At 36.6% G+C, this 23,840-nt stretch overlaps 1 protein-coding gene across 1 annotated transcript in view; it reads left to right on the top strand.

Annotated features, from left to right (window-relative positions):
- RNF217 (ring finger protein 217) overlaps positions 1 to 23,840 on the top strand; it is a 131,773-nt gene that overhangs the window by 87,014 nt on the left and 20,919 nt on the right. Inside the window, exon 3 of the mRNA XM_082856108.1 lies at positions 7,765 to 7,929. Coding sequence (XP_082712234.1) covers positions 7,765 to 7,929 — 165 coding nt within the window. The remainder of the gene's footprint in view (positions 1 to 7,764; positions 7,930 to 23,840) is intronic.

Genomic DNA, 23,840 nt, shown 5'->3' with positions numbered 1-23,840 from the left:
AAGAGTATAATCAAGTCGGTGGGTTTGTTGTTCCTAATTGGTGTACTTTAAAATATGCTTAAGTGAAAGGCTGGAATTCTAGTAATACCCCGCTTACCCTCTTCCTTTGTCAATTATTCAAACCTCGATGACCTGTCCTAAACTCCAGAAAGATACCTCTTTGGACTGCTTCTCCCAACTCCCTTACCATCTCAGTCTCTATTTGGGTTCAACCAAGGGTTGGCATTGGCAGGGAGGATGGAAAGGAGAATAGTTGATGCATTACTTCCTTACTCCCCTCCTAATTCAGTGCCAAAGCTCTGGCAGTAGCTATGTCCCTCCATGACTGTGGCTTCCCCCTAGATAGTCCCCCACCCCATGTTTCTAATTCTCACTGGGCTCCAGAAAATTCTTTCTTCCCTTGTCTCTTTGGCCCTAGGGATGGCAATGGTTTCCCACTATTTCTGCTTCTGGGGGCCTGCCTGTCCTTTGTTTATTCAAATCCCAGCTGTACCTCTTCAGTTGTACTTCCAATGAGCAATTTTCATTTATATAGAAATAGATAAAAAATAAATGAATAAAATGTGCTTAAGCTTCCTTCTCGTAAACATGATTTGAGGAATTTTTTCCATCTATAAAAATGTTTAAAGCTTTCACATGAAAGTGTAGTTAGCATGCTGCTCTGCTCTTCTGTTTTCCCTCGACACCATCACTTTAGGTTGACAGTGTTTACAAATTGGGAGTCAGATTGTGCATCAGCCTGGCAAGATCAGTTTAGCTTACGACACACACTGAATTCCCTTGGCAGTAATGCATCATTGATGTCAGGAGCCGATAGAAAACAAGTGTAGTTTCTTAAATGATTGTTGCTGGCATAGATTTGTGAGGGAGATAAAGATAAAAGTCCTCTAGCCCAGTTTAAAGAAGCCATCTTGTGGGGGAGGGATAAATTAGGAGGTTGGGATAAACATATCCACACTACTGTATATACAATAGATAATCAACAAGGACCTACTGTATAGCACAGGGAGCTCTACTCAATATTCTGTAATAACCTAAGTGGGAAAAGAATCTGAAAAAGGATATATGCATATGTATGACTAAATCACTTTGCTGTACACCTGAAACTAACACAACATTGTAAATCAACTATACTCCAATATAAAGTAAAAATTTAAAAAAATAAAGAAGCCATCTTAAACAAAGGGTGTGTTATATATGTTTCCACTAAACAAATGTATAGCACTCAGCTATGATGCAAGCCTACTAAGTTTTATTAGGATGCGTTTCTCCCTCTAGTTACTAATGAGATGCTTTGCTAAAGTTGTTCTTTGTTTCCTGTCTTGATGCATAAGTTAGCCATAATATTTTATAGAGTCTTTACTTGTACTTGGAACTTCTAGCAACAAAAGCCAAATATTGGAATTCATTTGAAATTTTAGCCTTCATCTGACCTTAAAAAAGAAAAAACTACAATAATTGTAATAATAGAGGCTCATGGCTACCATAAATTGACCAGCCATGGGATTGAGAACTGTCTGTTTTTTTCACTTCATCACATCATCCCTTGTATCTTCAGCACAGGAGACAAGTGAAGAATCATTTCTCTTTGACGACCCGCTGAATAGTGGGTAAAAGTAAGCCAAGCCTTGCGCCCATTATAAAATGATCTGGAAGATGTTAGGACTGTGCATTTCTCACCTACTTTACTCTGTATTTCTACTTTTCCATATTTGCCATCTCAGAACTGTAAGGGAACCCCATGCATTAGTCTAAATGCCTACCAGGTGACCATTCAGACAGTGAACACTTCCATTGTTAGGAAACTTGCTACTTATAGAATCATTCCCTTCCATTTTGAAAGATTCATTGTTACCTTCAGGCTGAGATCTCTTTCTTCTGCTTCATCTATTGGCTACAGAGAATACTCCCATTTTCTCATGTACACTCTGTACTTAGCCCTCTTGCTTCTTTCCGTGGGTATCTCTGTGAGATGTTAGCCTTTTGTGTTGTGTTCAGAATAGCGTGTCCTTTTGAAAACTGGATGATGCCATCCTGCTCTGGCTGGTGAATTTGGGTTATGCAAATCAGAGCAGAATCTTCCAGTACACTTTATATTCATCTATGAAGAGGTGGAAGAAATAGACTCAGATATTCCTCTGGGCCTTGCTCTCTAGGTTTAGAGGAAGAGTCTATAAATGCTTAAAGATGATTCCTGGCAATAGAAGCAAGATGGGTTAGTATGGAACAGTGATTCTCAAATTAGGGAGAGAGGAAGGACCCTTTTCAAAGAACAAAACCCCCATTCCCAAGTTCCGATATACTGCCCTAGGAAAGCATGCCTCTCCGTTGAAAATAAAAGCTAGTATTGAAGTGAATGTATTGTGCAATAAATAGTGTGTTGCACATGTAAAAGGAGCCTGGGAACCATAAGAGGGATGTCGGTAAGGTTATTTATATGAATAAACGCTCTATCTCCATTTAGGTTATCTTGTCATGAGTTACTATGCATTCTTGTCCTTATTTGGTCCCCAACCTTTAGGAAAGTTTCCCTTTCATTTTCCAGTTTAGTTTAAGCTATGCTGTGAGAAATTAAGGGAAGGCTCACTTGACCACGTTTGGACTATGTTTAGGGAGCAGTGCCTCATGAAGCCCATGTGTTATTGGCACTACATTCAGGGAGAGGTTCCCAAGTAGGAGGTAAAATCTTAGGGAATAAAATCAAGGCAAGAAGTCAAGTCATCTTTCCCACTTGGGGAACCTTCCGCCACTGCCACTCTTGCTCTAGCATTTGATCTTATAAGGGAGCAGATCGTGCTTCCTTGAAAGTATTTGAAGTCACGCATAAGAGACTTCTTTTCTCCTGTCTGTAACACCCAGCACTTCCTCACAATATTCTTCTCTTCAAGAAAACCTCCTTAAGTTGTTACAAAACTTTTTATAACTACAAGATGTCGTGATTATTTACATGTATATCGATCAGTTTCTTTAGGACATACTAGTCAGACAGCCATAAGTTCTATATGGTTCGTATAAGAAGTTTCTGGACCACAGTGTGTTTTGAAAGACACATCAGGAGTATAGGAACCTTAATGTAAGACTAATTGGACCCTGTTTTTGGGCACGTCTACAAGGCTCAGGGTTGACCCAGCTGAGGTGACACCTCTGTTCGGGCCCCACTGGAGCACTTACTATTTCCCCAATGCACCGTGTGCTCTCAGGCCTCAATGGTGGCTCAGGCTGGACTCTGCCTGAAGTGTTATCCTGTCACTTGTCCCAGTGACATCCCACTTATCTTCCAAGGCCGTATTCTCTCTGACTTCTACTCTTTAGCCTTCCCTGAGGCACATTTCTCATGGCACGCTCTTGTCCAAGCGTCTACTCTAGCAGTTGTTACATGGTTTTATAGCTCTTGCGGTTTATTATATCTGTCTGCCTTCAGTAATTTTTTTGAGGACAGTATTTTCATTCTTTTCGATGTGCCTAAAATCAGTACACTCAGTATCTGTTACTTGAAGGTGCTCAATAAGTATCTGTTGAATGGTCAAATGATTTGATGAATGTTTCATTCTTGAGTATTTGTCTTAATCTGAATTTCTAATAAAGCAGATTCTTCTTGGAAAATCGAGTTAATTCATACTCGATTTTGTCGAGTATGTTGTCTAATATTTTGAGTTTGATAAGTAATGATTTTGTGATTTATTTAAAATAATTATGAATATAGGAGTGTATAGTATTTAGGCAAGAAAAGACTTATTTGGGGTGCTCTTTGGTTTTGAATTCTGTTTTTGTTATGTGGGTTATTTCTTTATTGGCATGATGAACTGTCAAGAGAAAATACCATTTGCTTCGGGCAAGTGGGTTGGTTTAATTTGTCATCTGAGTGTCACTGTAGCCCAGAATTCTAGAAAAACTAAGGGAATTCAAAAGTAAAAAAAATGTAATACGAGTTTCTTTTATTGTTCATGGATTATAGAACGAGTTAGTCAAGATTCCTAACTCTGATAACTTTATTTTTGAAACACTTGTAGCCTTGCCTCTTGTAGAAGAGTTTGCACATTAATCATGATGTTCAGTAAAATGTTATGTGGGTAAAATATTTAGTAAACATCATTTGGTAATCTAAGAAGCAATGATACCATCTCAGCCACTGGTCATAAATTAGACATGTTGGGTTTTCTTGGAATTTATGTAATGTTAGCCAATATGCAGTACTTGCTCTGTGCAAAATAATTCATTTTACAAAGAACTTACTGAGTGCCTACCATGTGCCACAAGTTCTGTGTTACTTAACCCAGGAAACAGAGTGAATGAGAAGCAGCCTTTGCCCTCAGTGAACCTGTAGGCTGTTAGGGAGATTAGATAGCTACGTGTAATGTAGCTGTAATGTAAGTTCTGCAAGATGCTGAATCTGGTTGGGAGAAATAGTGAAGACATCTTGGAGCAAGTAGCATTTCATCTGGTTAAGATTTCAATAGACAGCTTGTGTTCATTGGACCTTCTCCAATTACAAGAAGCAGAGCTTTGCTGTCTTTCAAGCCCCCTCACTTAACGCGTTTTACTATAAGGTTGCACGGGAAGTAGTAGGAAGGGCAAGAAAGCAGTCTCAGCTGCCACCCAGGCGGGCCTCGTGGAGAACCAGACACTAGCTCTGAGGACATGAGAGCCCCTCTGTTGTGTTACTAGAAGTGAAAATGACTGCTCTTCCCTTCTCCAGTGATCTGCACTGTGTTCACTTAGCTTTTCTCTGTCTTTGCCTCTGCAGCCAAGGTAGAGTGCACGTGTATCCCTTTTTCATTCCTCAAGAGAGAAAATCTGTCTTGGCTAATCTCTGTTCAACAAGGAACATGCTCTGCCCAAAGCTCCTGCCAGCCACCTCGTAGGCTTCTTGCCCACAAGTAGATCCCTGCTTTTAGCCTGGGGACTCATCCCTGGTGTAATCAGTTGTGGCCAGTGCTGTGGGGTCACATGATACAGAGCAATGCTCTCAGACTTTAACATGGGGACGAAAATGCAGGCTCTGGTTCAGTAGGTCGGGGGTGTGACATGAATTCTTTGTCTCCAACAAGCTCCCAGGTGTTGCCGATGCTGCCGCTTCCCCAACTACACTTTGAGTAGCCAGCATAGAGTGTGGTGACGGCTGTGTGAATATAATGACTCAGGAGGCAGGCACTCTGTGTGGGAGGGCTGTGGCTGTGAGACGGCATTTCGTGTGGAGGAAGATGCAGTGTTCATGTCTGCAATTTTGAATATGGTTACGGTTGGAATGAATAAAGCATCTTCAAACCAAAAAGTCAGTATTTAAACAATTCAGGTGCAGTCTTTGAATAACAAGGTGGTTGGGATTGGTGATTAGTCCTTTTATTTTAATCCAAAGCAAGGCAGTAGTTATTTTAATGTTTTCAGTGAGACAGTAAGCAGGCGAGTCTGAATTTAAATTATTTATCTTCACTTGAGAGCTTGCTGCAAAACTCCTTTCATAGTTTGCAACCAAGTCTGTGTTGTCTGTGAGGATCGGCAGTGAAACTTAGTTGTTTATTATGTGAAGTTGGGAGCCAGAGTCCCTGGGAAGGACACCGAGTATTAGATTCCTTATCATTCTTAGGAGAACCTACATTTCTAATTGTCTTCATTAGAAATCCATAGATACAATAGTTCAGCACTTGGTCACAGAGATCCTTGAACCATTATAATGTCTGACATCCTTTGAGTTAATCCCAGTTTCGAAGCCCCCATTACAGTCATTCTTCTACTATTCATTTCATAAGTATAATCTAAGACTGACTGACTAAAAACCAGAGGTTTGGTTTTTTTTTAATTTAACAGTGCTAGAGTTCAGTAATTTAGAATTATGTATAATGTCTAATAGAAGAGAACTGAATTAAATATTCCAGCCCTTCTGACGTAGTGGCAGAAGCAGGAGGAAAAGTGAGTCTTTTCGACTTCCCCGTTTCATTCATTACATTCAAAAATTACATTCACGTAGGCCCCCATGTAATATTCACATGTATTCTTCATTGTTTTAAGTGATCTTTTTACATTGTTTTATTATCTGGAGTTTACCCGCTTCGACTCATTCTTCTTACTTTAAAAATAACTTATTTTAACTTTAATGATCAGAAAAGGCAAAAATGGCTATTTTAAATGACTAAATAGTATCATCCTTTAAAAAAAAAAACAAGGGGTCTCCTAATTTATGGGAGTAAAATCTTGAAAGGGATTTTCAAAATTCACCTTATGTTGATAGTCGTATAGAATTCTGATTTACTGAATAGATTAACCACATGACCTTCTTTGACTTTTACACTTTGGTTTTCAGTCATCAAAGCAAGAATGCTGTTTAGTATGAGGAATTGTTTTGGCCAATGAAAACAATGCTGGCCTTGAAGTCAGAGAACTTTACTTGCTATGTTTCTTTGGGCAAGTTATTTAATATCTGTGAGCATTAGTTTCCTCATCTGTAAACTTATGATGTTCATATCGACTTTACAGCATTATTTCATTGATAAAGATAAATTATGCATGTTATGCAGCAGTATAAACATTACCATATAACAGCATTTTAATAAATAAACATGAAGATTTTTAGAATTTTATGACAAAATACTGTTTTGTTTTGATATAAAGTAAAAGAGAAAGTATTTTTGTTACTCATATTTGCATAGGAATAACATTATCTATCCTTGACATAGATGAATACTGCCGTGCTTTGAGGTATAAACATAAGAGCTGATTGTAATTGCCACTCGGTTAATCTATAGATTGGAACCACCATTGTCAAAAAAGTGGTTTTCCAGAAAAGAAAGTAGTGATATTGTATACAGTTTACCAAAAGAAATTCTAACTAATCTTCAAAGTGTAGTCAGTAAATTCAGTCATGCTCAGTGAAGTAATTTGCAGGAGCACAGAGAATAGTCAGTTGTTTATAGTGAGACATTTTATTAATTCACTTTAATCAAACAGAACGAGGAAAGTCAAGTTATGCTCATATGTTTGTAGAGAGTGAGGACCAGAAATATGGTGAGAGAATGGGATGCTGCACTGTTATTCAAAATACAGGAAGTCAGATAAAGTGTCTTTCATGTCAAGTGGAAGACAGATATTTTCAAAACATACACATGCATTTTCACATACACCTCCGCATAGTGAACATACGAAGACATCTTCTGATGGTTTCCTAGGTACAGGCCACAGGACCACCATACGTATATATTTCTAATAAGATCCTTTATATTATTTTTATAATTAACCTCCCTTAGATTAATAGCAAACCATGGATATCTATTATCATAGCAAATGCTGGTATAGTAGTTTATTTGCCAGTGCATTTTTCATTTGATGAAGCATCTGTGGAGCTTTGATTTTATAGAAGTGAATGAAGCCATTGGTAAGAAGAGCGATGGAAATGCCTGGAAAATTGGTTCAAGGGACAGGCGAGTTCAAGGGCAGAAGCCTGAGTGTGGATTTGGGGCCTTGTGAGCCTTCAGATTTTACTCTGTGCTTCAATCTAGGGGGTTTTCTTAAGGCCAAATTGATTTCCAGAATATCCGAAGGGTTTAATTCTAGTGTGGTCTACAGACAGATCACCCATGCCAAAGCAATTATTTCCTCCTTTAATAACAGAACAGTCATATCTTATTCTAGTTTCAGTTTTGTATAGGGGGAGGTATTTTAAATTTGGACCAATTATAGACTTTTAGCTAATTTCCCTAAGCATCACCATTCTTATCTTTTTAGACAATTTAATATATCTACTAGTACTTAATATTACTTTTCCTTATGCAGATCCAGTGCCCCACTTGCCAATTCGTCTGGTGTTTTAAGTGCCACTCTCCTTGGCATGAAGGTGTTAACTGCAAGGAGTACAAAAAAGGAGACAAATTATTGCGTCACTGGGCCAGCGAAATTGAGCATGGGCAGAGGAACGCCCAGAAGTGTCCGAAGTGCAAGGTGAGACAAACTTCGGGAGGGAAGGAAACAAACACGTGCATCTGGCTATCACTGAACAATACTATTTACAATATTGAAGTGAAGTCTCTGTATAACTTTCTTAATGCAGAGGTGGAGAAAAAGAATATTTGCTGTTTCATTTTAGAAGAGTAATTACATTACATAACTAAAATGAAGATTTTTATATATAAACAATGTATATTCTTACATTACATTTCAGAATTTAAGGAGGCTACGTATAAATATGGATCTTAAACTTCAAAATTCTAATTTTCCATTTAAAAATGGAGATGTGTGTACAGGAAAAAGCTCATATAAAAATGATATGAAGTATTATTTCTAGTTTGCCAACATGCACTATAATCACTTCTCAATTAGGTAGGCTCTGAATCCTTGTAATCCTTTGGGATTTTTCCCCTCTGTCATTGCTTATCACTTTAGGATTACATTAAACTGGTCATTTCCCTTTTTGTAAATCTGGTGACGTAGAAGCTAAGAGCTAAAATCAGGACTTTATGAATCCCATTTTACTTTCATGCAAGTAATCGAGAGTTAGCAGGCATTTGAGCGGAGACCTAGATGTTGAAAGTCAACCATGCAGACAGCCAGGGAACGATCTCCTATAGACAAATCAGCATGTAAATCCAGCCAGAAAACTTCGGATATGACTCTTACAGGATACGGGTCTGTTGAAGTTTGAAGTTTGTTTTTTTTTTTAAAGCTCACTTCAGAAAATTATATGTATGTAAATGCATATGTACACTCCACCACGTGTGGTTTCCATTTTGTGCCAAATTTATTTTTGATAATCATGTCTAAACCGGGCCTAATTTTCTTTCAAGAATAATTTTGCAATTCCTTCCAGGATGCTTAGCACCAAGATAAATGAAATTTGAATTATCAGGAAAATTTTTTAAATTAATCATGTGAATGAAGCTTGAAGTAGTAGAAGTATATTCTGAAGCCTATAAATGAGAATAAATATAACGCACAGATTCACTACACCAAATTCACATACTAGTTTATATGTATAGTAAGTAAGGCATTGCCTGAAATAACATGTATGTTCTTAGCAATTGGAACATGTTATGTTCTTAGCAATTGGAAGAAATTTTTGAAATAGTTTGGATGGCCTGGCTCTCTTAAAAGTGACATCTACAGATGTTTGAGTTAAAGCTTTCATTGTTTTCCATGTAGAAGGCAAATTCATTTACAATTATCCCTTTGATTTTTTTTTTTAAACATCTTTTTGGAGTGTAATTGCTTTACAGTGGTGTTTTAGTAAGGCTGCTTCAGATCACTGCATCAATTGCTCCGTAGATTTTTATTTTTTACCCATTGAAGAACAATGGGAAGATGAGGCCTTTCCCCCTTTCTGTTGCCTTTCCAATTTACTCAGAGGTACTGCTCAGTTTCAAACTAAATAAAGGCCAGTAGGAATTCAGGAGCGCTGTTTAAGTCATTCTGCTTGACACTTTGTTCTTAAGTATACTTTATGTCCCTCTGGAAAGCTGTGAAACAATTACCAGTTGGCCTGGCTCTAAGAATGAGCGCTAAATGAGGACTACTGCAGCATTATATGTTAGGGATTTTCTGAATGAGTTGAGGTAATACATAAAAACATACGTTTGTTACTGTAATCCCTCAATCTAACATTAAATGAACTCGATGTATTGAAAGAAAAAGCACCCAGCTGTAAGGAATTTACTGAATGCACTAACAGCTCCCACAGTTTTTACAAATATAGATAAACAGCTAAGAGGATGCATACACGCTGGTTCTCTTTTGAAATAATAGCTAAAAGGCTGGGGTTTGAAAATGAACTACCTTTTAAATAGCTGAAGGGGAAGGAGCCAAAGAACCCTGGAATGAGTTTACATGACTACCTTGTAGTGGAGAATCTACTTGCTGGTGAGATCCAGGTTCCATAAAATTTATGTCAGCTTAAGTCGTATTTTATGACTCGTTTTGAATACAGATAGTTTCAGGGCTTTTATAAGCATATGACTTTAAAGTTTTGCACTTTCTTAATTGTGATTTTTTTGTCATTGTTGTTGGACCATAAAATTATATTTTTGTCCATGAAGCCTCTCATCATATATTTTCATATGAATATGTTTTCAGTAATGATCAAATATGTTTAAAATTTTGTTGTGACCAAAGTATATTTATGTACCCTGCACAGGTATATTTGCTTAGATTGATTCATAATTTTAATAATTATTTTGATTTTTTTTTTTTTTTTTTTTTTTTTTGTGGTACGCGGGCCTCTCACTGTTGTGGCCTCTCCCGTTGCGGAGCACAGGCTCCAGACGTGCAGGCTTAGCGGCCATGGCTCACGGGCCCAGCCGCTCCGCGCCATGTGGGATCTTCCCGGACCGGGGCACGAAGCCGTGTCCCCTGCATCGGCAGGCGGACCCTCAACCACTGCGCCACCAGGGAAGCCCTATTTTGATTTTTAAATGTTTGTTTTGTTCATAAAGGTCATATAACATATGATAGAAATTTGGAAAAGAGAGGGAAAGAATTCACCAGAATCCTGCCACTCCAATATACTCACTGTTAACATATTAGTGTCTCCTCGGTCTCTCCCCTATTTAAGTAGCTTTAAAAAAAAATAGAATCGTAGTATGGGGATAATTTGATATGCTTTGTTTTTCCATTCAACATGTCAAACCTTTCTTATGTTACTAAATAGTTTTCGTAACATTTATTAACTAAGTAATATTTGCTTAAATGTCCTTCTGCTATTAGTTACCAAAGCTGGCTTTGTTGGTGTTCGGGGTTTTTTAAAAAATATCTATATATTATAAATAGTGTATTGATATCATCTTGAATATGTATTTTTCCATATTTTGGACCCTTAAAAGCATATATTCCTGAAGACAGAATTACTAGGTTAAAGGATATCAGTGTTTTCAGTATTTGGTACATAGTGCCAATTTGCTTTCTAAAAAGCCTGAAACAATTTATAATTCCAGCAGAAAAATCTGAGAACCTATTTCTGTATGACCATTTCTTATTAGCAGTTCAAGTATTTTTAAATGCATATTTAATACTTTAAAAATATTTTGTTCTTTTATTTTGAATTGTCTTGTTTGCTTTTAGATTGAGTACGAATTCATGTATTCTTGAGTTTGAAATGCCCCTTTTTGAATTATCTGTTCATATCCTTTGCCCACTTGTTTAGGTCAGGTTGGGGATATTTTTTATTATCAAACTATATGAGCTCTCTCTTTTCTATTTGAAAATATGAATTCCTTTCCTGACATATTTTTTCCTATCTTTTATTACTTTCTTTTATATCAGTGATAATTTTTTTTAAACTTAATTGGTTTATGTGTGTGCATTTTTTTAATTTTTAAAAATTTGTGTTTGACCAAATATATCATTCTTTTTATTTTTGGAAAGAAAGAACACATAAACACACACATATATATGATATGTGAATATATTTATATTTATATATCTTTTATAAATATTTTACTACTAAGCCTAAAAAGTTATCTATCATCCAGAAGCTTGATAAATGGTCTATTTTCTTTCTTTCTTTTTAGTTTTTAATTTCTAAATATTTTAACTCTTTGATCTACCCATTACTTATTTTGATGTTTATTATGCATTGGATACATACACTAATTTTTTCCAAATTAATAGCATCTAATCTAAATGTGTCCCCCTACCCATTGATTTGTAATTTTTCTCTAAACATATGTTAAATTAATATATATAAGAGCTCTTTTCTGAGCTCCCTAATCTTGTAGCTGCTAATTTTTTTAAGAAACTTCTGTGTGTGTACTGGTGAGTGTTAAATGATTAAGCTTTTGTAAAATTTTCCCATCCATACAAGGTTTGATAATCAATTCATTATTTCAATGAGTATTCCAAATAAACCAACTTTTCTTTCATTAGCTTATAATTATTATTTATCCTGTAATGAGTTTTTATCTTTATCTCAAGTGGAAGGATCAGTTTAATAGATGGTATAATATTATGAAGAGATTTGACTTATGCTGAGAAATCAAAATTATTATTTATAATTGAATTTTGGCAGATAATCAGAATGAGTATTAAAACATTTTTTCTCCCATATACAATCAAGATACTTATTCATAAGTGTGTTTTTTTAATACTAGTGTAAAAATATACAAGCATTTATGGAAGTCATTTATTTATAGGACATTTTTATGAAAAATTAATAGTAGCATAGTAAGATCAACTTTTCTTAGCCATTTTTTTTGAGTCTCATTGCTTCCTTAATTCATAGTATTCTTCAGTCACTTGTGAGACACCAATTTTTATCTTAAAAATGTGTCTTCTATTTTGTATAAATTCTTAACCTACCAGAAATATATGCTAATTTTAAAATGTCTCTCTGGAAAATAGTTACCACAAGACTAAATCTAGTTCATGATAATTTTAAATTAAATTTAAAGCAAATAGATTTAAATTTTGTTGGAGGTATTAGAATATTTGTTCAGTTTTATGCAAAAATTCACTTGAGACTTGTGTCTTATAGCACAGATTAGATACTAAACTCTGAGTTAATAAGAAAAAAAATTGTCAAAGAAAGTGAAAAGTGAGATGCACACCTAAAAATTAACAAACATGAGATTATACAATACAAAACAAATAAGTAAGCAGTTGTAAGCAATTTCATTTGTATACTTTAGATTTAAATTGTTCATAAAAAATTTTGGAAACAATATTAAGTGCAATTTTTTTTAATATATATTATCATTTGAAAGCCTGAAATACTTAAACTATTCCAAAGTATACATTGATAGTTCTTTAAATGGTACAGTAATACCCCACTAACTAAATTAAAAGTAAAAAACAAAGAAATTATTTTATCATTTCCTTTTTTCCAGAAAATGGCGACCACCTATAATTTTATTGTTCAACACATACTTTATAAAAAGTCATTTTTTTTTATTTGGCAGCACTGTGCGGCTTGCAGGATCTCAGTTCCCCAATCAGGGATTGAACCTTGGCCACAGCAGTGAAAGCCCGTAATCCTAACCAGTAGGCCACCAGGGAACTCCCCGAAAGTCTTTTTATTATTTATTTTAGTTTATTAATAAATGTGTGTTAGGTCAAAATAAACCCCAGCTGGATGATTCTAAAGGCCTGAACAATTTTAGATTTTAGAAGAATTAGAAATCTCTAATATTATTGTCTAATATTATAATAAGCATCATTAAAGATAAAAACAATCATGAACCTTCAGGAATGTGAATGAGAATGCTGTAAGAATGGTTAATGATCCAATCTTCTGATTGTTCCTCAAAAGGTTTAATACTAGTCAATTAGTGTTAGTTAACCAGGTTTTATCTTTTAGCTGTATCATGTTTTTCTATTTAAAATGTTTTTTAAAATGGGGTTTTAACATTCAAAACTCGACAAAGGCCAGATTTCTGCCCTCTGAGTATATTTTTTTAACATACGTACTTTCAAAAGAGAGCTGGACACACCTTCAGGCCCTTTTACCCAGTAATTTGAGGCGAGCCAGTTTAAAGCCAGCAGGAAGTTAAAGTTAAGAAACAATTTTATAAAAAAGGCAGTATATAAAGAAAAATTTATCTCTTCAAAAATATTTCTGAAAGAAATATTGTAATATGTTAACATTATTAAATATCAGTGGTAAATCCATGCATGTCTGTTATACTATCATCTTTAAATCTTAAATGTTGGAAATACTTCATGAGTAAAAATAAGTAAAACCTAACAAGAGAACAGAAGGACTCTAACATCACAGCTTTCTGGAGCTGCTTACACATCTCTGTTTGCCTCTGCAATCTCTAAGGATTTGACTATTACATTTTCTTTTTCCTTCCTCAGGTAAAAGTTCAATGTTTCTAAGAATACTGGGCTTACTAAAGCAAAGTTGGTGTTAATATTTCTCAAAATGGTTAGCTTTTCATAATTTGGAAAATTAAAGGGGAATTCCTCAAACATCCCTACCCCAAACTACCTTCTTCCTTAATGTCAGATAAGAGAAATACTTATGTAAACATTTATATAATGTGGTACAAATATAGTCATAGCCAACTAGATGACATGCAGCTGACCACTTTAATTTTTCTCTTATATAAGTAATAACATATCTCTAGTTAGGACATTTTACAAAACATTGAATAGGGATAATTAATTAGGAAGTTATACATTTTCATAGGCTAATATATAAGTAATGTGATTTATGAATTAAGGGTAATTAAGTCATTTATTTTATTCCAAGGTCAACATATATCCTATTTTTAGGAGGCAGGACAGTCACTTTTTTTTTTTTTTTTAAGAAATGCCAAGATATGAGCAGGGAGTGCTGAGTTCTAATATGCCAGCTTTATTTTATTCATAAAAATGCCTTTGTACAACGCTCTGTCTTTCTTTGTAGTGTTAGCACAGTAATAATAATGGCAATACTATCTACATGTACTGATATTTACTACATATTACTCTCCATTGCAGTTTTACACGCATATTATCTCATCAGATCCTCAGATGTGATACTAAGATGCTAAATTCCAGTGTGCCCTCCAAATCTTAACTATTAAATGCCTTTTGATAAAACTTTAAGGTGTTTCACAGTAATAATAAAATGATAGGTTCAATAGTATGTGAGTTACATTTGTTGTCTCATTTAAATCTCAAAGGAAAGTTGTGAGAAAGGGGTAATTACCACCACTTAAAGATATAGAAACAGTTTCAGAGAGGTTAAGTAACTGAACCAAAAGGCAGGCAGGGGAAAGTACATTATATTCATAATTTATTGAGAATTTGGAATTAAAGGCATTTGCTTGTCAAAATATTTCCTTTCAGATATTTTATTCTCTTAAATCCTGTAATAGGATGCTTTTGGCAAAAATGTATTGATTCAGAGAAAAGATTAATTTGCTCCTGTTCACATCAAATTAGCACTAACCCTGTCTGTGGGCTCTTATATCTGAGCTATAGCTATAGAGGCTATGGTTACTGAGGAAAGAACTTAGGGTATTAATGTTGGATTTTATAGATAATCCTGCAATTCTCTAGCACTTCACACATCGCTGCAAAAGTATGTTCAGCAGCTGGTGACTGCTTTTAAATAGTGCCCGTTGCAGAAAATAAAATAGCTTCTCCTTGACCGCTAATTACCCACTTTAACTCTCCAGATTGCTTGAAATCACTAAATTTGAAGCAGCGGTTATCACTGCTACTGTTTTCTTGAAGTGCCAAAACCTAGACCTTAGTTGTGAGAAGAGCCTGATTGTTTGGTGACAAATGTTTTACAGGATATAAACTGTATTTCATCCAATGCCCCATTTTTATGACTAATAACTTCAATATTTGTTTACTGTCTGAGATTAAATGTATAATGTGAGTACATATAACATTTCATTAAAAATCAATATATTGTCCTCGTAATATAGAATAAAAATAAGTGCAAATATAACGAAATAATATGTATTTCAACATGTAAATGTTCAGGTACCATGACATTAAAAGACAAAAAGTAGCAGATTTTTGAACCCATTTAAAATGCATAAATTTGGATTTAAGAAACCATGAAGTGAAGCCTAAATATTATCAATAGCTATCGTTTTTATCTGACATTTTAAAATGAGGACAAAATTAGTGTATATGTATATATATATGTGTGTATATATGTATGCATATGTACATATGAATGTATACAAATTTATTGCTAGAAAATTCAAGATATATTAAAATCATACAGGGGCTTCCCTGGTGGCGCAGTGGTTGGGAGTCCGCCTGCCGATGCAGGGGACACGGGTTCGTGCCCCGGTCCGGGAAGATCCCACATGCCGTGGAGCGGCTGGGCCCGTGAGCCATGGCCACTGAGCCTGCGCGTCCGAAGCCTGTGCTCCGCAACGGGAGAGGCCACAACAGTGAGAGGCCCGCGTACCGCAAAAAAAAAAAAAAAAAAATTAAAAAAAAAATCATACATACCTCTTTGGGGCTTATATATCAAATGAAGTTAGATTCTGAATACAATCACTCTTTCTCAGTTTACACCGTAGTTATACAGTAACTAAAAAATTATCTAGTAAAACCATACAAACATTATTTTGCGTTTATATATAAAATGAAACTAGGTAACATGTTCAGATATTTATAAACAGATTTTCACCTATATGAATGTCTAGTGTGTCAGAAAATTGTGTGGGTGGAACCTAAATCTCTTCTGTGTGGGATGTCCCAAACATTGAAGAACAGCCCGAAATGCCAGTATCAGCCACCTTTATGACAACTGAACATTCCCCTACCAAAGAAATTCTGAAGCATCTCCAGGGGCCTGAGAGACCCTGTGGAGAGCCCCTGTTAGAGATGAGGGCTTCTGAGAGGAATGAAGGCCAATGAGCTGTGTAGACAGGGAATAATTGAGTAAAAATCTGCCCATTTTCCATTTGGATACCGATGGGGCCAGTTTTGCTAAAGGATCTAAAGCTTTCTAAGATGGTTCATTTATTTTTCTTTTCATTTGATTTCACGCTTTAAGAATTGCTTTTTCTTTCTGCAGCAAACTCAACTTAGAATTCCAAACAGGATACAAGTTTTGCTGGTAGCAGCAATCAGTAGGCAGATCAACAAAGTTTGGAGAACTATGAGAAAAGGTCTATATCCAAATTCCTAAGCAATGTCTTCATTTGCCTTAGTGAGCTTCTCCAGCACAGTGCACTCTCCTGTCCCCAAGATGGGCTTTCTCATAGTTTCTCCATCTCAGTAAATGGCAACTGCAACCTTCTAGCTGCTCAAGTCAAGAATTTGACCTCTTTCTCTCACACCCACACATACTGTCAGTCATTAACTTTTGTAGATTGTACCATCGAAATGTATGTGGAATTTGACAACATCTCAGCACCCTTGCTGTCACTAATCTGGTACAGGACATCATCATCTTTCTCCCTCTAAGATTTTTGCAATAGCCTCCTGACTGGATTCTTACTCTTCACAATGTTCCTAACCCAGCAGCCCAGCAGCCAGAACAAGACTGCTAAACCTAAGGCAGATTACGTACCCCTCTGCTCAAAATCCTCCATGGCTCCCATCTCACACAAAGCAAAAGCTAGTCCCTACAGTGACCATGTGCCCCATCACACTCTGCTCACGCCCACAACCCATTATTCCTCCGACCTCATCTCCTACTTCCTTCACCCTCCTCCAGCCACACTGCCCTCCTGGCTGTGCTTTAAAAACATGAAGCATGGGCTTCCCTGGTGGCGCAGTGGTTGAGAGTCCGCCTGCCGATGCAGGGGACATGGGTTCGTGCCCCGGTCCGGGAAGATCCTGCATGCCGCGGAGAGGCTGGGCCCGTGAGCCATGGCTGCTGAGCCTGCGCGTCTGGAGCCTGTGCTCCGCAACGGGAGAGGCCACAACAGTGAGAGGCCCGCGTACCGCAAAAAAAAAAAAAAAAAACCATGAGGCATGTTTCCTTCTCAGGATGTCCATGCCTGCTCTACCCTTTGAAATATTCTTTCCCCAGATATCTACACACCCAGCTCTCTCCCTTCATGTCTTTGAGCAAAATTCAGCTTCTCAGTAATCACTTTCCCCTACCTCAATAGGTAGTATGCTCCTTATAGGCTTTATTTTTTTCCATAGCTCCATATTGCTTATCACTATTTAAAATAGTGGATATATTTTGCATCATGAGAGCGGGGATATTAATCTGTTTTGATCCTTGAGGTACCTTGTGCCTTTAGAGCAGTTCTGGGCACTGTTTAGTACTAAACAGAAAATGGTTGAATGAATGAATGTCATTTTTCTTTCCTCCTTATATGTACTTGTAGTGAGAATCCATTGTGTGCTCTGTACAGCATGGTCCTTTTTCTCTTGAAACCCACAGAAGGGGAGATGCAGTGGTTACACGGAAGACGATAAAACACTGTTGCACTTCAGCAGGGCTTTGCGTAGAGTATTATAAGAGAGTTCATGGTAAAGGGGACATCTCCGTTCATCTCGGGGAAAGCAGGGAGAGCTAGGTTGTTGAGGATTGTTGGGTGGATTTGGCATGATGAAAGGTATCCAGGAGTGGGAGTATTACTCTTAAAAGACAGGGCACAGAGCCAGGAAATGAGTGCTGTGTACCAGAGCCACAAGTACTTTGTGGTTCCCTTAGAGTAGGGTTCACAGAAGGAAGTGGTGAGAGGTGGGGCTGTAGAAACAAACAGAAGCCTGGGCTTTGCATGCAATGTTAAGAAACTTGGATTTCATCCTCCAGACTGAAAAGTTATAAACAAGGGAATGGTGGTAACCAATTTATATTTTAGGTTGGTTGCTGTTGATTATATGAAGGTGGTTGTAGGCATCTAGAAGGAAATGGTGATTGTATGAGCTAAGGTAATGGTCAAAGGCTGGAGAAGAGAAGTATTCGATAAGTATCTTGTGGCTAAAACTGTCTGATTTTGTTCAGTGGCTGGAGGTGAGAAGTGAGAAGAGGATAACAACAGGGTATTTAGCTTGAGTATCTAAATAGATGGTGATACCATAAACTGTGATAAAATCATGAAGATGGAGTTTTCTTGTTGTTGGGCTAGGGAGCCTTGGAATGGTTATGAGTTTGGTTTTGCTTATTTGACTTTGAAATGGCTGAAAGGCATACAGGTGCATATGACCCCCAATCAGTTGCTACATGACTCTGCAGCTCAGGAGCCAGGTCTGCAGTGGAAATTAGGAAATGAGATCCAGTGGAGGGAAGTTGAAGCCATTTGAGTATGGAAGAGATCACCCAAAGAGTATGTGCAAAGTGGTGATTCATGGATGGGATTAAGAGGTAAGTGAAGAAACGAAATTGAGTTATTTGTAGTGAGGTGGACAGACCTAGAGTCTGTCATACAGAGTAAAGTAAGTCAGAGAGAGAAAAACAAATACCGTATGCTAACACATATATATGGAATAAAAAAAAATGCTTCTGAAGAACCTAGGGGCAGGACAAGAATAAGGACGCAGACGTAGAGAATGGACTTGAGGACACGGGGAGGGGGAAGGGTAAGTGGGATGAAGTGAGAGAGTGGTGTGGACATATATACACTACCAAATGTAAAATAGGTAGCTAGTGGGAAGCAGCCGCATAGCACAGGGAGATCAGCTCGGTGCTTTCTGACCACCTAGAGGGGTGGGATAGGGAGGGTGGGAGGGAGATGCAAGAGGGAGGAGATATGGGAATATATGTATATGTATAACTGATTCACTTTGTTATAAAGCAGAAACTAACCATTGTAAAGCAATTATACTCTAATAAAGATGTTAAAAAAAAAGATAAATGAAGAAATAGGAACCTAAGAGAGGTAAGAGGAGCCCTTGGAAAAAAGGTGTCACTGAAGCAAGAGTATATCGAAGGTCAGAAGGAAGTAGTGGTCAACTGATTAAATGACACTGAGAGATACAATAAGATAAGAATTAAAAACACGTTCATTGGATTTGGCAATTAGAGGGTCATGGATAATACTCATTTGTTCTCTTAATATTTATTGAGAACATGCTATGTGACAGGATCAGTGCACCTCCCTTTAATAAAATAACAAACAAGATGTACATGATCTGGGCCCTTTCAGATCTTATCAACTGGGAGAGGGTTTGAGCAGAGACATATAATTAAAGAGTTTGAAAATAGAGAGTGAGAAATACTCAAGCAAGTACAGCTTGCTTCTCATTTCATGGATACAGTGCCTTGAATATGCTGTGCTGGGAATGGTCTCCCTACATCCAAGTCTTCTTAACGGGTGAACTTAACTTATTCTTCATTTCTCAGATCAACTGACACTTCCTTAGAGGAGCCTCTTCTGACCCTTAGACCAGATCAAGCTTCTTAAGTATTCTCTTCATACCTTATCCTTTTCCTTCATAGCTTATGAGTGTCTATTTATTTGCAGAATTGATTATGTCTATCTACAGCTTAGACTAAAATCTCCTTAATGGCAGAAGCCATGTCAGGTTTTATCAATGGACAAATAAATATTTATTGAGTGAATGAATGAATGTTTCCCGGAGAAAGACAGTTGATCTGGATGTTTCAGTAACATGGGGTTGTCGGTATATAGCTCAGCAGTAGAACATTTGACTGCAGTAACATGGGGTTGCTGTCAACTGAGGAAGAATTCAGAGGTGAGTAAGAAAAGCAGTGAAAATATTCTTTTAAGAAGCTTGGTTAAAATGGAAGGGTGGGAGTAATCATAGGCTAGAAGGTCATGTGGAATTAAAGGAAGGATTTATTAGGATGGGGAGACACCTGAGCTATTAGCTGGCTAAGTCGTGCAGTCACAGAGGGGAAAGGGGAAAGATGAACGGGAAGGAGGGGAAAACTGACACCTGGAGATTTCTGAGAACATGGGGTGTGGGGCTAAGGGAAGTACGGTAAAGAAGAAGGAAGAAAATTAGGGGCTAATTTGTAGTACACTCTACCGTGAGGAATGAGAATCTGACAGTATTCTACACTTCTTCAAAGAATTTGTCATCATAAATCAATCATGAGACTGAAATATGTACAAAATTTCCTATAACTAAGAAAACCAGGACATTGGAGGACAATTAGAGTATTGGCTTTAAAAAGCTAACATAGCAGGAGACACCAAATGATTTTGAAATCATCTTATATATTTTTTGCAATATAGTTTACCATAATAGAGGCCACCATGTTTGACATGAAGATGAGGATTCATTCTGCTTATCTATCCCTTCCCTTTCTTCTCCTTCTAATTTTTGGTAATTATTATTTTAGCTCTTCTTTTGATTATCTTTTACCTTTAAATAATATACTCTAATCTTGGTTCAATAGTCTAACAATTTTAGGTGATATATGAGGATCTAGCCCTCCTACAACTCTTTCCACTTCTCTATTTCCCATTTTCTGTAAGCTGTAACTTTGTTTTTATATTGTCAAATTTAATAACATTCACATTCTATTCTAATATAATATTTAATACTTCTGTTATTTCTAAAGGATAATTCTAAAATGGGAAAACCAATTGGGTATTTACATAATCAAGAACATATAATTATGGAGCAAAGATTACATTTCCTTTTCCATGAGATCACAACTTCTAGGAAAAATGCCTTTTGCATCTTTGCTCACTGTCAATTACTTAATCATGCTGTAGTTTGTTACGCCTCATATTTGGAACTTACATGCCTTTCATTTTGTTTTGTTTTTCCTGAAAGTCCTTACTGTTTTTCTTTCTTCCTTATTGGGAATAGAAATACCACTTTATTTCTCATGTTATTTAATATTTAGCTCCTCAGGAATTTTATTGCTTGGTGTATATTCCATTGTTATTTTTTTGAAGATGTTCTTGAAACCAGCTGACTTCCTGTTCTAAATTGGACTGATTGCTTTTCAGCTCTTTTGCTGAGATTTCTTACAACTTTTTTGGTATGTGGTAACACTGTCTTTTCTTGACTTGCGCATTCACTTAATGAAGTGGTTCCTTAAGTCATGGCACCAGAAAAGGAACAGAGGAGTCTTAGCATCTCTGGAATTTTTCATTTTTACCCCCATATATTAATTATTTTGTAATTGGACAACAATTCTAGGTTCATATTTTTAATGAGGTCTTTGAAGGCTTTGTGTAGATGTTTGCTTTTTAAAAATCCCTGTGTTGAAGAGCCTAGGGGCAAGACAGGAATAAAGATGAAGACGTAGAGAATCCGACTTGAGGACATGGGGAGGGGGAAGGGTAAGCTGGGACGAAGTGAGAGAGTGGCATGGACATATATACACTACCAAATGTAAAATAGATAGCTAGTGGGAAGCAGCCGCATAGCACAAGGAGATCAGCTCAGTGCTTTGTGATCACCTAGAGGGGTGGGATAGCGAGGGTGAGAGGGAGATGCAAGAGGGAGGGATATGGAGATATATGTATACGTATAGATGATTCACTTTGTTATACAGCAGAAACTAACATACATTGTAAAGCAATTATACTGCAATAAAGATGTTAAAAAAAATCCCTGTGTTATGGAAAATTGGTATAGTGAGATAAGTAAGGAACTGAGAGTTACTCATGGGATTTTTTAAAACTTGCCTCATAATTATTGCTTCTAACTAATTCCCCCCATATCAAAGCCATTGAGGCAAATACATATATTAAAATAATTTTATACAGAGTAAATTATTTGTTGGGAACAATAATACATAACAGTTAATTTACTTATCATTTCCTGCTTAAAGAATAAAATAAGCCTTCAATTCTTGGTGAAAGTGGAGATAAATACTTGTGGGCAGATGTGTACTAATTTAGTTATAAAATAGGTTGGATATGTAGCAGTTCATTTATTGTTATTCTTCCACCTTATAATTAAGTAGAATCTGTATGAAAATAGAAAGCTGAATTCTAGTTTTATTTTTTTTTAATTTTGTTTTTTACATCTTTATTGGAGTATAATTGCTTTACAATGGTGTGTTAGTTTCTGCTTTATAACGAAGTGAATCAGTTACATATATACATATGTTCCCATATCTCTTCCCTCTTGCATCTCCCTTCCTCCCACCCTCCCTATCCCACACCTCTAGGTGGTCACAAAGCACCGAGCTGATCTCCCTGTGCTATGCAGCTGCTTCCCACTAGTATCTATTTTACGTTTGGTAGTGTATATATGTCTATGCCACTCTCTCGCTTTCTCACAGCTTACCCTTCCCCCTCCCCATATCCTCAAGTCCATTCTCTAGTAGGTCTGTGTCTTTATTCCTGTCTTACCCCTAGGTTCTTCATGACATTTTTTTTCTTAAATTCCATATATATGTGTTAGCATATGGTATTTCTCTTTCACTTTCTAACTTACTTCATTCTGTATGACAGACTCTAGGTCCATCTACCTCATTACAAATAGCTCAATTTCGTTTCTTTTTATGGCTGAGTAATATTCCATTGTATATATGTGCCACATCTTCTTTATCCATTCATCTGATGATGGACACTTAGGTTGTTTCCATCTCCGTGCTATTGTAAATAGAGCTGCAGTGAACATTTTGGTACATGACTCTTTTTAAATTATGTTTTTCTCAGGGTATATGCCCAGTAGTGGGATTGCTGGGTCATATGGTAGTTCTATTTGTAGTTTTTTAAGGAACCTCCATACTGTTCTCCATAGTGGCTGAACCAATTCACATTCCCACGAGCAGTGCAGGAGTGTTCCCTTTTCTCCACACCCTCTCCAGCATTTATTGTTTCTAGATTTTTTGATGATGGCAATTCTGATTGGTGTGAGATGATATCTCATTGTAGTTTTGATTTGCATTTCTCTAATGATTAATGATATTGAGCATTCTTTCATGTGTTTGTTGGCAGTCCGTATATCTTTTTTGGAGAACTGTCTATTTAGGTCTTCTGCCCATTTTTGGATTGGGTTGTTTGTTTTTTTGTTATTGAGCTGCATGAGCTACTTATAAATTTTGGAGATTAATCCTTTGTCAGTTGCTTCATTTGCAAATATTTTTCTCCCATTCTGAGGGTTGCTTTTGGTCTTGTTTATGGTTTCCTCTGCTGTGCAAAAGCTTTGAAGTTTCATTAGGTCCCATTTGTTTATTTTTGTTTTTATTTCCATTTCTCTAGGAGGTGGGTCAAAAAGGATCTTGCTGTGACATATGTCATAGAGTATTCTGCCTATGTTTCCCTCTAAGAGGTTGATAGTTTCTGGCCTTACATTTAGGTCTTTAATCCATTTTGAGATTATTTTTGTGTATAGTGTTACGGAGTGATCTAATCTCATACTTTAACAGGTACCTGTCCAGCTTTCCCAGCACCACTTATTGAAGAGGCTGTCCTTTCTCCACTGTACATTCCTCCCTCCTTTATCAAAGATAAGGTGACCATATGTGCGTGGGTTTATCTCTGGGCTTTCTATCCTGTTCCATTGATCTATCTTTCTGTTTTTGTGCCGGTACCGTACTGTCTTGATTACTGTAGCTTTGTAGT

Source organism: Leucopleurus acutus (genome assembly GCF_964270905.1).
Source record: "Leucopleurus acutus genome assembly, chromosome: 15".
Lineage (NCBI taxonomy): Eukaryota > Metazoa > Chordata > Mammalia > Artiodactyla > Delphinidae > Leucopleurus > Leucopleurus acutus.
The sequence above is the reverse complement of the archived record's forward strand: the minus strand, read 5'-3'. Positions and strand labels throughout refer to the sequence as shown.